At 38.0% G+C, this 12,880-nt stretch overlaps 1 protein-coding gene, 1 long non-coding RNA gene and 1 other non-coding gene across 11 annotated transcripts in view; 2 read left to right on the plus strand and 1 right to left on the minus strand.

Moving 5' to 3' along the window:
- Window positions 1-73, plus strand: trnaa-agc. The gene has a single exon. It is a non-coding gene; the product is annotated as a tRNA-Ala (tRNA).
- On the plus strand, window positions 47-7,604 carry LOC122861894. 2 transcript variants are annotated; one of them, XR_006374594.1, is made up of 3 exons: window positions 47-208; window positions 7,184-7,266; window positions 7,481-7,604. It is a non-coding gene; the product is annotated as an uncharacterized LOC122861894 (long non-coding RNA). The 2 variants fall into 2 exon arrangements; XR_006374593.1 differs by lacking the exon at window positions 47-208 and adding an exon at window positions 2,889-3,552.
- Window positions 1,085-12,880, minus strand: part of LOC122861890 (otoferlin-like) — a 23,185-nt gene continuing 11,389 nt past the window's right edge. For 4 of the 8 annotated variants that reach the window (XM_044166918.1, XM_044166923.1, XM_044166919.1 and 1 more), the window contains 21 exons: window positions 12,200-12,361; window positions 11,980-12,099; window positions 11,711-11,872; window positions 11,364-11,526; window positions 11,107-11,180; window positions 10,855-10,881; window positions 10,615-10,746; window positions 10,435-10,507; window positions 9,527-9,645; window positions 9,196-9,333; window positions 8,471-8,602; window positions 8,242-8,369; window positions 7,953-8,123; window positions 7,460-7,620; window positions 7,161-7,303; window positions 6,943-7,031; window positions 6,630-6,728; window positions 6,157-6,398; window positions 5,755-5,933; window positions 5,513-5,613; window positions 4,610-4,817 (listed from right to left, as the gene is read on the minus strand). In XM_044166918.1, coding sequence (XP_044022853.1) covers window positions 4,637-4,817; window positions 5,513-5,613; window positions 5,755-5,933; window positions 6,157-6,398; window positions 6,630-6,728; window positions 6,943-7,031; window positions 7,161-7,303; window positions 7,460-7,620; window positions 7,953-8,123; window positions 8,242-8,369; window positions 8,471-8,602; window positions 9,196-9,333; window positions 9,527-9,645; window positions 10,435-10,507; window positions 10,615-10,746; window positions 10,855-10,881; window positions 11,107-11,180; window positions 11,364-11,526; window positions 11,711-11,872; window positions 11,980-12,099; window positions 12,200-12,361 — 2,796 coding nt within the window. In that variant the 3' untranslated portion in view covers window positions 4,610-4,636. Of the gene's footprint in view, window positions 1,673-2,108; window positions 2,759-4,609; window positions 4,818-5,512; window positions 5,614-5,754; window positions 5,934-6,156; window positions 6,399-6,629; window positions 6,729-6,942; window positions 7,032-7,160; window positions 7,304-7,459; window positions 7,621-7,952; window positions 8,124-8,241; window positions 8,370-8,470; window positions 8,603-9,195; window positions 9,334-9,526; window positions 9,646-10,434; window positions 10,508-10,614; window positions 10,747-10,854; window positions 10,882-11,106; window positions 11,181-11,363; window positions 11,527-11,710; window positions 11,873-11,979; window positions 12,100-12,199; window positions 12,362-12,880 lie in introns of those variants that run through there. The other 4 variants (XM_044166917.1, XM_044166916.1, XM_044166920.1 and 1 more) reach the window with 4 other exon arrangements.

Here is a 12,880-nt window from a genome sequence, read left to right on the forward strand (position 1 = left end):
GGGGGATTAGCTCAAATGGTAGAGCGCTCGCTTAGCATGCGAGAGGTAGCGGGATCGATGCCCGCATCCTCCAAATATACATTTAGCAAGAGCACATTTTATTTGTCAAATATAGGCAATTTATCTGTACCTTTCTTTCTCGCCGGTCCACTTTCGCCAATCTGATCGCCAGATCCTCCATCCTCGTGGCAACCGCAGAAGTATACCAGTAAGTAGTTGTTTCCCATGGAGAAGTGTCCTAGCTACTTTTTTAGACAAGCTAACGTTAACGGATGTTCCAGTTAGCTATAGCACGCTACCATGCCAACAGTCTCCAATTCTAGAGACTAAATGAAACTGGAAACTAGCTCTACATCCTGTTATTAATAGTATGTAGTGGGTCAAAGATTTGGCTCTACCTTATATGATGAGTTGATAAGCAATTTACAGGAGAGGATTAGCTTGTTTTCAGGGCCAATAAACTAGGAGGTTTCCACTTTTTTTAATGACAGATCATTGGGGGGCATTCGATTTCACGTCATCCATTTTCACAGTGGATAGCCAATCATATCCCAAGCAACATTGATATAAAATGGCTATCAACCAATCTCAGCGAATGCTGATGTTGTTCACTCCAGCCAAATCATGCTACCATGACTAAACTGTAAAGTAGCTCTACATCAGTTAACCTGATGCAGCTCATTTGATAAAATGCCAGAGGTAACAGGATCGATTCCCGCCTTCTCCAGTCAAATTTTTTTGCGGGTCAGATCTTCCTCCCGTTCTCATAATGTTTAATAGAATGCTCCCCCTCCCTCTCCCCTGTTTCAGCATAGTGAGTGTCATATATGAAACTCACACTACCAAACCATACAGCACAAAATAAGTATTTTTCCTACATTTCTTTAAGAATAAAAAACATTTAAATATTGTTTGTTCATGTAAGAAGATTTTTTTTTAAATTGTCAACAAATAACTTTGGAAGGAAACTTCATTTATTTAAGTCCCTAAAACATGAAAGCTGCTGTCACTGGGCAACACTGATGAGCTTTACTGTTGGTACAGTAACAGCCATGTATGTAAACAGAAAACCACACAGATGATGTTAAGATTACAAATGTTTGTAGTTGTCACTTTATTCACAAATTCAGAAGTCAGACAAATACTGCACACTGTTGATAAACTGTTGAGTTCATAATAAATCAGCAAAGGTGACAGTCTTACCTTGCAACAGCAGCAACAACAACCACAAGAACAACAATAATAATAATTTAAGCAAAATAAAACCATAACTGTGAAATAGTAACACATTTGCACCACTACTTTGCAGTAATGGATTTTAGCAATTACATGTCAATATGAGAATACACTTGCCTTATTGCATACTGTAGCCATACTAATGCTTATAATCAGTCATATGTCAAATGGCAAAAAACTCTTTCAAGAACTCAAGGGCAACTTACAAGTGAAATGATTTCTTTGTGTGTGAAATAGTAAAATCCAGCAGATATCTCAAGCCCCCAACATTTTCTTCACCATGTAACCAGGCATGTTGTAAAGGAAAAGAGCCAAAATGGCCAGCAGCAGGAGAGCAGTGACAATCTTGATGGTCAGCCACCTGTACTGGTCGCACACCAGGTGTTTCGCAGCTTTGAAAGGGATGAGGAACCAGAGGAGGGCAATATCTGGACGGCTGGTGGAGCACAGAGACAATGTGTTAGAAATTTGACAATCTAAACTCAAAAATTAGATTTGAACCTTTTTAGTGCTTTACCTTAGACATAAAGAAAAGATGGTCATCACTTTTAAGAGCACCACAAGAAAGGGATTGGTTGGGTGTATTTGTATCGAAATGGTTACAATCATTTGACTTTGACAGTGATGTAACTAACTATTTAGTACTTTTACTTGGAAAATTGTCAAAAATCTTAATCTCTACTTAATTCTACTTCATTCTATGAGTTGAAATGCATATGATAGACCGAGCCATGTGTTTAGGCCTTACAACTACAAATGATAAAATAATAAGGCACGCGCTGTCCTTTCAGTTTCTTAATACATACTCATACTACATACCACACAAACAAGGACACATATATACAGATGACAGGACTACCAGAAAATGGGATTGTTCAGAGGTCAATTTATGGACAAATTTGAAAATATCATACATAGACACATAAACAAGGCAACATGACAAAACATTGCTCAAGCAAGAAAATCTGAACTCCAACACAAGCCAGCTATGCTAAAAAAATCCTCACTTTTTTTAGAAATAAAATTTTTAATATCTTGTTTGTTTTCATAGGTGAGCAATGGATATTGAATGAATTTAATGTGAATAAAGAAAACCACATTTCAAGAAACAAGAAAAACTGCATAGTTATCACACCAACAGTAGCAATATGTTGAGATTTGTACACATTAGACTACATTAATAACCAATAATGTATGCACTCAAGATTTATCATTAGTACTGCTCTTTTAATAATGCAACAACTACTTTGTCAAATGGCAAATCGCAAAACGTTCACAAAACAATTCTAATTATTACTGACTGCACACCCTTTGAAAAAGTTATCATCTGCTGGTTTTAACTCAGACTCCCAACATTTTCTTCACCATGTAACCAGGCATGTTGTAAAGGAAAAGAGCCAAGATGGCCAGCAGCAGGAGAGCAGTGACAATCTTGATGGTCAGCCACCTGTACTGGTCGCACACCAGGTGTTTCGCAGCTTTGAAAGGGATGAGGAACCAGAGGAGGGTAATATCTGGTCGGCTGGTGGAGCATAGAAATGTAAACAGAATTACTGAATGCCAAAGACAGTCAATTATTATATAATAATGTACACAGAAGGAGGTTCCTACAAAGCACTGATATAACTAGAGAAAGGCCTGCTTACCTCCACACCAGGGATGATATTCCTTTGGTGTGGAAGTTGGATGAAAAGAACACATATGGTAGACAGGCATGTGTTTGAGCCTTATTATGTATCAATTGTGTTGGTGTCAGAACTGAAAAGGTCACTTGTTCGTTGAAAAAGGTATGGGTCGCTGGAGCTAATCATTCCTCTTGTCCATGCTGGTCATAAAGTGTTCACTCAAGCAATCACTTCAGTGCAACTCTGCTGTAAGAAATAGAAGACAAAATCCAGTCCTCATTTCATGCAGAAATGCATTCTAACGTTAAGACAAAGCAAGTGGGTATCTTCCAGAGTTCCAGTCCTTTTAGTACAAATTTCCCTCTATTTGTTATTATCTGTCCACTGCAGCTCAGCAAGAAAGCACTGTTTGGCAAAACACAAAGCGTGAATTTCATCCTAAAAATAGAAATTTTGGAAGACACCCACTTGATTTTGCTACTCAGACTACTGAAGCCTCATTTTAACTTTGGGAAGCAGTTTTGCACAGACCGAGGACTGATTTTGTGCCACATCTCTTTCATTTGAGTCGCGTTTGGAAGGCATCATTTCACAGCCACAGTATGGAAAGGAGGAATGTTTACAGTGACCAATGACTCTTTCAATGGACATATGGACACAGTATCAATCTCAATCCACACACTGCTTGGAGGTAAGGAAGTGTTTGGGTTTTTTTTGCAACTTTACTCACAAATTCTGTCAAATTGTGTATGCTGCTGACCAAGAAATGCAAATGAACATTCATGTAAACCAAAATAAATCAGTGCCAACCAAACCAGACACAAATTGCTTAGAATAACTCAACTCAAAAATAAGAAATCCAAATCACCACAATAATAAAACTATATTTAATTTCAAATACAGTGAGCACTGAGTGAGTTACTACAGGGATGGTTAAATCAGTCGGTTTCATGCAGATTTGGTTCCAGGCTTCTTCTGCATCTGCTTTCACTTGTTGCTTTATAGTATTATTACCATCATTACCTCTAGATCAAGTGAAATACACTCTGAATTAACCAGAACTGATCTTGCATGAAGTTCTTACTTCCACTGCATATTGTAATTTTGGAATGCACATCCACTTTAACACTAAACTGAACTGGTGCACTGAAAACGTATGGTTATTTTTCAGATACGCTTCATATGCACATAAATATGCAATGAAATCACAAACAGTCAGAATGTCTCTTTGCAAGAGACATTCTGACTGTGGAATCATATCTCAGTCTATTATGTTAATTGGACTGACAGACAACAAAGAGTATCAGTGACTATTGGGATTCTGACTTCTGATGTACTTTGGAGATATTGCCTTAATACTTTATCTGCTTAGTGAGTTTGCATGAATTTTAGATTACACCATTTAAATTTTTTTAGAATTTAATATAAGACACAATGATTTAGAGTACTTTTTCAGGTCACATTATATTTTGATACACCAATGCTGATACTAAGCTAATTATAAATTGCAGATTTTCAGGCGATACAAAATGTTGACAAGTGGTCATTTGACATTGAGCATCTGAGAGTTAATATAGGAATATCCAGTTCAATAAACTTATTTCTATTATTGAGGAGAATATGCTTTTCTGAAAGCATATTGTTTAGCCAGGTTGTTTTTATCTTGGCTCATAAAATGACTTGTGGTCTATTTAAATTATATCATTGATACTATTATAGTTTTTAAAATGCAATGATTGTGAGGAAACCTTCTGCAGAGGTGTCTGAGCAACATCTCAAGCTCCCAGCATTTTCTTGACCATGTAACCAGGCATGCTGTAGAGGAAAAGAGCCAGCATGGCCAGCAGCAGGAGAGCAGTGAAAATCTTGATGGCCAGCCACTTGTACTGGGTGCAGACCAAGTGTTTTATGGCTTTGAAGGGAGTGAGGAACCACAGAAGGCTGGTGTCTGGACGGCTGCAAGGACAGAAACACAGATGTTCAGTAATATAGACTTTAAGCATTATGGACCATTCTATTGTTGCTCTCTTTCTAAGCTAAATTTAAATATAAATATAGCTGTCATTACTGAAACAAGTACAAAGCAAAACTCAGAGAAAGAATTTACATTATTTTGAGAACTTAAAGATATTTATACTTAAAGAAATATATATATACTTAAAGAAGAAGATATGAAGAAACAGCAACTTACCATGTAAAGAAAGAAGATCCTAGGTATAAGTCCAGAACTTGGTTGAAGTAAATACGTACAAATGTCTTTCCTCATTTCGGGAAATTGTTTATTTTGATTATTATTTTATTATGTTATTTTATCATTTATGTTTATGCTTGTTTTATGTTTGTTCACGTTTTTGTTTATGGCTGATTTATCTTTTTGTTTATTCATGTATTTATTCTAATTTTATCATAGTATTTATATTGTTATTTCTGGCCTGTTTCGCATTAGACCACTTTTTGGAGTTTAACTTTTTTAGTCAAGCTGGACTTGCAGCAGCTGATCAACATGTATGCTTGCATTTGTCTGTCTGTGTGTTTATAGCCAGGCTGAAAGCCAGGCATAGAGTAATCTGAACAATGTAATTAAGAAACATAGATCAAAAGAGTGGTCAGTAATAAAAGTGTGGATGGGGTGATAACAACATCCTTCATACTTGGGTTTCTCCAGTGGCTCTGGTTCGTTGCGTCCTTCACCAACTGGGCTTTTCTCTGCTTCCTCTCCTGTCAGAAGGTGCAGCTCTGCTTCCACTTTTCCCTAAAAGGACAACAAAAACAATCTCAGTCACAAGGAGGTTGTAAGATATTGTGCAACTCTGATACATTCAGACAACTTTTTATTATTTTTAGTTTTTGCAGTCATGACCAACATTTCAGGCTACTTTTTACTTTGACCTACCGTGAGTTCAAACTCATCTTCTTCATTTCTGGCCACAAATGGCCACCAGCCTTTGATCCTCTTCTGTTTGAAGATGGAGACCATGGGCATCTCTGTTTCATTTGTCACCATCTCAATGGTGCACTGCTTGGCAGTCTTCGCGCCACGTGGAAAACGGTTCAAGTCCAGCTCAATTGCACCTATAAAGAGATATTTATTTAACTCAGTTAAATGTAAGAAAGGTTAACTGGCATGGTGGAATAAACAATACGTAGTTAATATACAGATCCATGTTTTCACAAAAATGATGAAGTCATGAGTTCCATTGTAAAATGTACCAAAAAACACTTATTCATTTTCATTCTGTGATATTAACAGTGATTCATGAAGTCAAGGGTTATTATAAATGATTGTCCACTGCACCTAAGAAGTCATCTGCAGAGAAATGATCAGCGTCCCACACTTGCAGATTAAGACGAGCTGGGATCTTGTATTCAGTCTCATCCCAGGCAAACATGGACTCTTTTTTTGAGATGACGATCTTCTCTTCAGCCATGAGGTAGTCGAAGGGGTAGACGAAGCGCCAGTTGAAGTTGCCCTCCCCAGTGATGGAGTGGTAGTGGACATCTGTGTCCTGCTTGTCCTCCTGCTGCCCTTTCAACCAGCTGTTACAGGAAAAGGTGTAGGATAGATTCACAATCTTGAACAAAGCCAGCTTTGTTATTAATAATTGGTTGTTGTTTTTTCATCTAAATCAGAATCAAATCATTTTGTGTTTCCATGTATTATGAATTTGCCTTTGTCTAGCTGTGCCCAAAAATGTAAAGACAGAGATAAATTAGGAAAAAGACAAAAAAAAAAACCAGACATTAAAAACATATAGAGCTTATAATTACCCTCGCACAAATATGTCACTCGATTTCTCGCCAGTGAAGATATCATCATCCTCCAGAACAACCTCATCTGTGTTCCAGATGATCACCCTCAGTTCAAACCTGGACACAAGCAAAAATTACAAGATATATAATGAAACACTTATCAATAATGATAACAAGCGAAAAGCGTTCCTTGATTAAACCTTAACATTTATTTAGATAAAAGCTCAAGGAGCACTCCTCTGGCTGCTGGATTTTATCAGCACAGTTTGGCTAAAAATTAATATAGTGTGTATAAAAGCCGTAAACTGACAGGTTTGACTAGACAACATACTTCTTTGGTTTCCTTGGTGAAATGTCAAGGGCGGGGCCAGGTGCAGTCATATCCTTAGGGAACAGATCCACCCACATTTCAATTCGCCCCTAAAAGCAATTGAACACAAGGAGATAAGATCTTAAATGATGCAAACAAAACTTTATAGTGTAAAGAGGCTTGATTAAAAGGTGCAGTTGGTTGGAGTAGAGCCCGCATGAGTACACTGAATGACATACTTGTTCAATTCCTGGTTTATCAGGGTGGAGCAGTGGTCTGGTTTCCACGTGTTCTGGGACAAGTTTGCAGCCGACCCGTGGGATTTCCTCCCAGTGCTTCAACACGGTCAGAGCCAGATGTTCATCTGTCTGCTTCTTCAAACCTGACAAACAAATCCATGTGGTTTGATAGTAATTTGAAATCACACTTTTGTATTTTTTAACATTTAGCCAATTAGTTGATGCTTACTTGTTTCATGGTAGGTAATTAGTTTAATTCAGTGGGAGAAAAAAAGGGTATGAGTTAAATTAACATATACCATTTTCATCCTCTATCTCAGTCGGTGCCATGAAGACACGGTTCTCCACCTTCACCCTTCCTCCAGGGCCGTAGTGAGGCCCATCCAGTTTGCCATCCTTGCACAGCTTAGCCAGGATTTGTGTGGGTTTCATTGGGTCCCGCCACACATTGTAACCATGGCTACAGAAAAGAGCAAAAGCAGCTACAGTTACATGAAAAACAATGTATTACATAAATCTATGATAACCCTACACTATTTAATACCTTGTTTATAAAACAGGTTAGGGTGCTACATTCAAGTAAAAAAATATATGTAACATATATGTGTGGTTTACCATGTAGAACACATACTATGAGTATTTAAAGCTCAATTTCATGTACTATTCTGTGACTGACTAAAGCTACCTGAGTCATCATGATGCTTCACCTATCCTGTATTAAATAATTAACCACTATTTTTCCACAATCTATTTTTACACACTGCTACAGGGAGTTCAGTCTTTGATTCTTACATGGCGTAGTTACATGTAACACCACATGTGGCTCTGTGTTTGCTGTAGAAACGGTTCTCAAGGTCAATTTTGGTTTCTCCAATCAGATCATCAGTTCCCACCAGGTCCCAGTCGTAAATTGACACCGTGAGTGTGGAATCCATTGGGAATGTGGCCTCCACGTCAAAGGACCTGATAAGATGGGAAATACAGCATTTGTCAGGTTTTAAAACAATCTTAATATAGTAATAACTTTGTAAGGTCATTTAAGTAATGATACTTTTATCAGAAATAAAGCATTTCTACTTACTTGCCAAACAAAGGGTTCAGCTGTTTTGAGATGTAGTTCTCTTTGTCTTTGATCTCTGTCTTTCCCAGTTTGATTGCAATGTATGGATCAGCTTTCCCATTAATGTCAGCTGGATGCAGATCAGTTGCCTATCAAAAGAAAAGAAAAAGGATCATTTAAGAATGAAATGGATAATCTCATTGTCAGTATTCTCATTAAAATGCAGTAAATTGCAGAATACATAGCCTACCCTGATAACATAGATGCGGGCAAGGACATTAATGGGATCGTTGTGAGGAATGTTCTGAAACATTCCCATGTTGGAGTCGAAGCTCATGTCTCTGGACATGTCATCCGACACTCTGTACATGCACAGTGAGCCCTAAAAAGACACAGTTAAACAAATGAATGGTTATATTGCAAAAAATATTGAGGAAAAACATAATTACCTAATTGGCCCAGTAATCAGGCCTAATAGGCCATCATGGAAACAAAAGAAGGTCAGTTTCAGGTGAAACTAGGCAGGGTAAACAGCAGACACTCAGGAAGACTCCTCCCTGAGGGCAGGGTTTAAGCAACAGAGAGTAGCTTAAATTTCTGAGTTCTCAGACCATTTTCACAATTGAGAATGACATCCGGAAGTCATTCTCAATTGAGAATGACTTCCGGATGGGAGCCGAAACGTCTTGATTCTGAAAACAGTGTCCAGATGACTACGACTGAAACCTTTTCTACGATGGAACACTCCTGGACGAATGAGGGACTACACCGTCATAATTACCTAAAATTGTTACATAACATGTAAAGCATTCTGTACTGTCTGCAACTGTCTTATGTTAGCTAAACAAAAGAGTAATCTATGACACGCTTGTCTCTCAATTAATGGCAAATGTTTATACTGACAGTTGATGTAACTGAAGAAGAACATAACTTAATCCTATTCTATGTGTTGTATTCTAAACATTCTGTTCTCACTTTGAATTTTCCGACAATTCTGTCCTCGTCCATCACGTTTTGGTCGTCATCATCGCCACCTTTTCCCCTGAACAGGTTAAAACTGTGGAGCCAGTCCTCAAAGTTGTCAAATTCACTCTCCAGTTCCTTAGGGTACACCTTGTTTGAGAACACAAAAATTATCAAAACATAAATTTGGTTTTGAATAATCTCTTTTTCTAAGAATGTGGCACTTTTTCCAGCTTACACTTCAACCTGTACCATCTTGTCATGTAAAACCAACAAGTATATATACACAACAGGTTGAATGAGAATTGCTTTCAGCTGCAGTGTAGGTGGCTGAGTCCAGTACCTTCAGCTCATCCAGCTTTGGCTTTTTCTTCTCGAACGGATCGACTGCCGGCTTCTTCTTGTCCTTCTTTCCTTTTCCTCTCTTGGTGCCTTTCACAGGAGAGTCATCAGGTTTGATATCTGAGTACAGGTTAGCGGTTAGGATGGAGTGAAGAGGGGGGTGCGGTGGGGGGGTGGAGGAGCAGAGCACTTGAGACATGAATTCCACATGAAAGTTGCCAAAACCAGCTTTTACTGAATACAACAAGCATACCATTGAATTGTATACTATTGAAGTATACAGTTCAGTGGGGATACTTGTTGGTGTGACAGGATCCTCCAGGCAGGCAGCTGTGTCTCTGTAAAGCTCATTAAAGACCAGTCAAGCTCACAACTTGACTGGTTCTTGTCATTATCATCCACAGTCAAGTCATGTCAAAGTATATGTACAGTAATATGCACTATATACACAGTGTACACTACATGTGCATAGAATCAAACGTGTTTTTAAATTCATTTTATATCATGTCATCAAATTGCATTGTTTGTGTTTTTTGATTCACAGTAATTTTTCATTTCCAACTTTCATGGTAAGCATATGGCTAATATGCATATATGGCAGAGAAAACGCGCTTGTCCCACATATGGAAATTTGGATTCATGTCAGCATCTACATGGAGGCATTCTTGGGCTACGAGGGCTAAGAGGTTCACTACTGCACTGTAGAAGAAAACAACAATCAGAGTTAGTGAGCTCATAAAAGATGAACATGCATGAACAACAGATTTGCTACTCCACCACCACCAGACTAGGAGTACTTGGTTTAGGGCTGTCACAGAGGTACACTAAAGCATGCTGGGTAATATAAAACTTTAAGATTGATGACATAAACAAAACACTGGTCTTATTTGCTATGTCATCTGGTTTTACCTCCACCATCTGCAATGTCCATGTCATCTTTGTCCTCTGAATCTGAAAGAGCAGCTTCTTGAGCTTTGAGAGCCTGAAGGAGCAGAAGGTCATTTCTGGATTTATCAACATCAAAACAAGATCCAGTTTCCCCAAGATATATAGTTTAAGATCTGAGTTGACTCAACACTTGTTACTCACCTCTGTCAAAGTTTCAATGGAGGCAAAATATTTGGACCACCAGTCCAACATGCTCTCATCAAGTTCCTCCTCTTCAATCTCATCACCCTTCTTCCTCTTCCTCTTTTTCCCCTTTCCATCTTTATCATCATCCTTTTTATACAAGATTCATTAAACATGTTGTCAGTAAAGCTTTAGGGTTTCTTGCAACAACATAAAATCTTTCAATTCTGATTAATAGGTGTAAAACACTTTGCTTACCTCAACTTTGACAACAGCATCAGAGCACTAGGTAGAAAACCAGATTGTATAATGTCAAATAATGTGACAATATTTTTATGGACAATTACAAAATAGTTTTCATGATTATTATCTGATTTGTTGTTTACACTGTATTTGTTAGCATGCTTGTGTGCAAATGCTGTTTGTTTTAATCATCGCCTTTATGTATTATTCAAACTGAGTCTAATTCTTTGAATAAAATTTACATAAAATTTAAAATATGAAACTTACAGAGTCTAGTTTGACCACAGTTTCCATCTTCTTAAAACCAGGCTCAGGTTCCATGTTGACAACAATAATTTCCTCTGAAAGGTAAACAGATAACGTGAATGTTTTTATCTATATAATTCATGAGAACCATGTTATTGCACGGGAAAACACATAATGTAATTTCTTTTCAATTTAGATTACTGTATGTTGTTCCTAAGTAACAATCATGTTAAGAAAATGCACTACGATGTAATATGACTCCAGGTTTTAGTTTATACCAGTAGTGGACCAGTTGTTGGCCTGTTTGTCTGTTGCCCTGTAGATGAACTTCCGCAGGCTGGTGACAGCATTGGAGCCAACCAGAGTGTAGCGGCCAAAAGCCCTACAGTCCACCACTCGGATATTCAGTGGCGGGTGAAGCAACTCATTCTCAGGCAAATCCTGACAAATAAAATCCAGAATTTGTTTGATTGACAAGAATAATTGACAAGGTGAGAATATACTCAATGCTTCTTTTCTAATGTGTTTGGAATGTAAATATGACTTTAGTTTAATAAAGTGTGATAAAAAAGAAAAGAAAAGAAAGAAAGAAAATATTAACGGAGTGATTTAAATGATAAATTACCACTTCAAACCACTTGACAAGGGTGCTGAAGTTGGGGTTTTTCTTGTAGTTGGGGATGAGGGCAGACTGTACTCCCTTTCCGGCACATTCAATGTCCACACGAGGCCGATCCACCTGGGCCAGATTCACCCTCTTCAAGTCCCTCAATCCCCAGAACAAAACCTGAGGGATAGGGAGGTCATTCAGTTGTTTGACTTCCATTTTCTGACTGGTCTGCTGTTAATAAATAAATCACATTGGTCAAGTTAAAGCTAAAACGAAGTCTTTACCTCAATCCTGTACTTGCTGAGCACTGGTCTGATCCCCAGTGGTACAGGCAGGATTGGGCCGCGGTCCATATCTGTGGGACCGTCTATGGGTGGCAGGTCAGCTTTCCCATTGGGGCCAATCTAACAGGTGACACAAGAAAGCATTAGAAATCATTTATTTTCAATATGATCTGACAACTTTAGTCTTGTAAACTGTACCCTCTGTGTCTGACAGCCTAACCTGTAGCAATTCAAAGGCTGCCAGCATTTCTCCAGCGGTGCAGTTCCCACGGTAGATCTGATAGTACTCCAGTTGGGGAGGGAAGCGTGGGGGACCATAGTGCTCGTCCGCCATCTTGACCACAGGCTTGGCAAATGTTCTGCCCATGAAGTCAGCTTTACCCTGGAAGCATAATGGTAAATTAAACCTTAAATACCCACTCCATAAAACATCAATTCTGGTTTGAATATTTGAAAGAATGGTCTTTTTAGCCTACCATATCCAGTCCATCAGTGTTCATGTTACAATGGCTTTATTAAAAAAAGTAATTAAACAAGGTTGCTTATGGTGTAATCATTAATTGTTTGATTTGTCCTATCAGCAGGAAGAAACATGGCTTGAGATGCACATGTTTCTAGGCAGATTACATAAAAAAGCATTAAAGATAAAAGATAAAAGAGCCCAAAAGCAACATACCTAAAATAACCAGTGAACTGCAAAACAGACATATGTATTTATGTATTGTCAAAAGATCACTGTTTGATTAATAATGTTTCAAAAAATATAATATTAAATCTCTTTTGCAGTTAGTGGTTATGAAGATTACAAATTCTGTGTTGACCACATACAAAAAGCACAAAATTTCACTTAAAGGAATGCAACAGGTATAAGTTGATCAAGGAGGGGTCCATCTATCCTTAT

Source organism: Siniperca chuatsi, linkage group LG15, assembly GCF_020085105.1.
Source record: "Siniperca chuatsi isolate FFG_IHB_CAS linkage group LG15, ASM2008510v1, whole genome shotgun sequence".
Lineage (NCBI taxonomy): Eukaryota > Metazoa > Chordata > Actinopteri > Centrarchiformes > Sinipercidae > Siniperca > Siniperca chuatsi.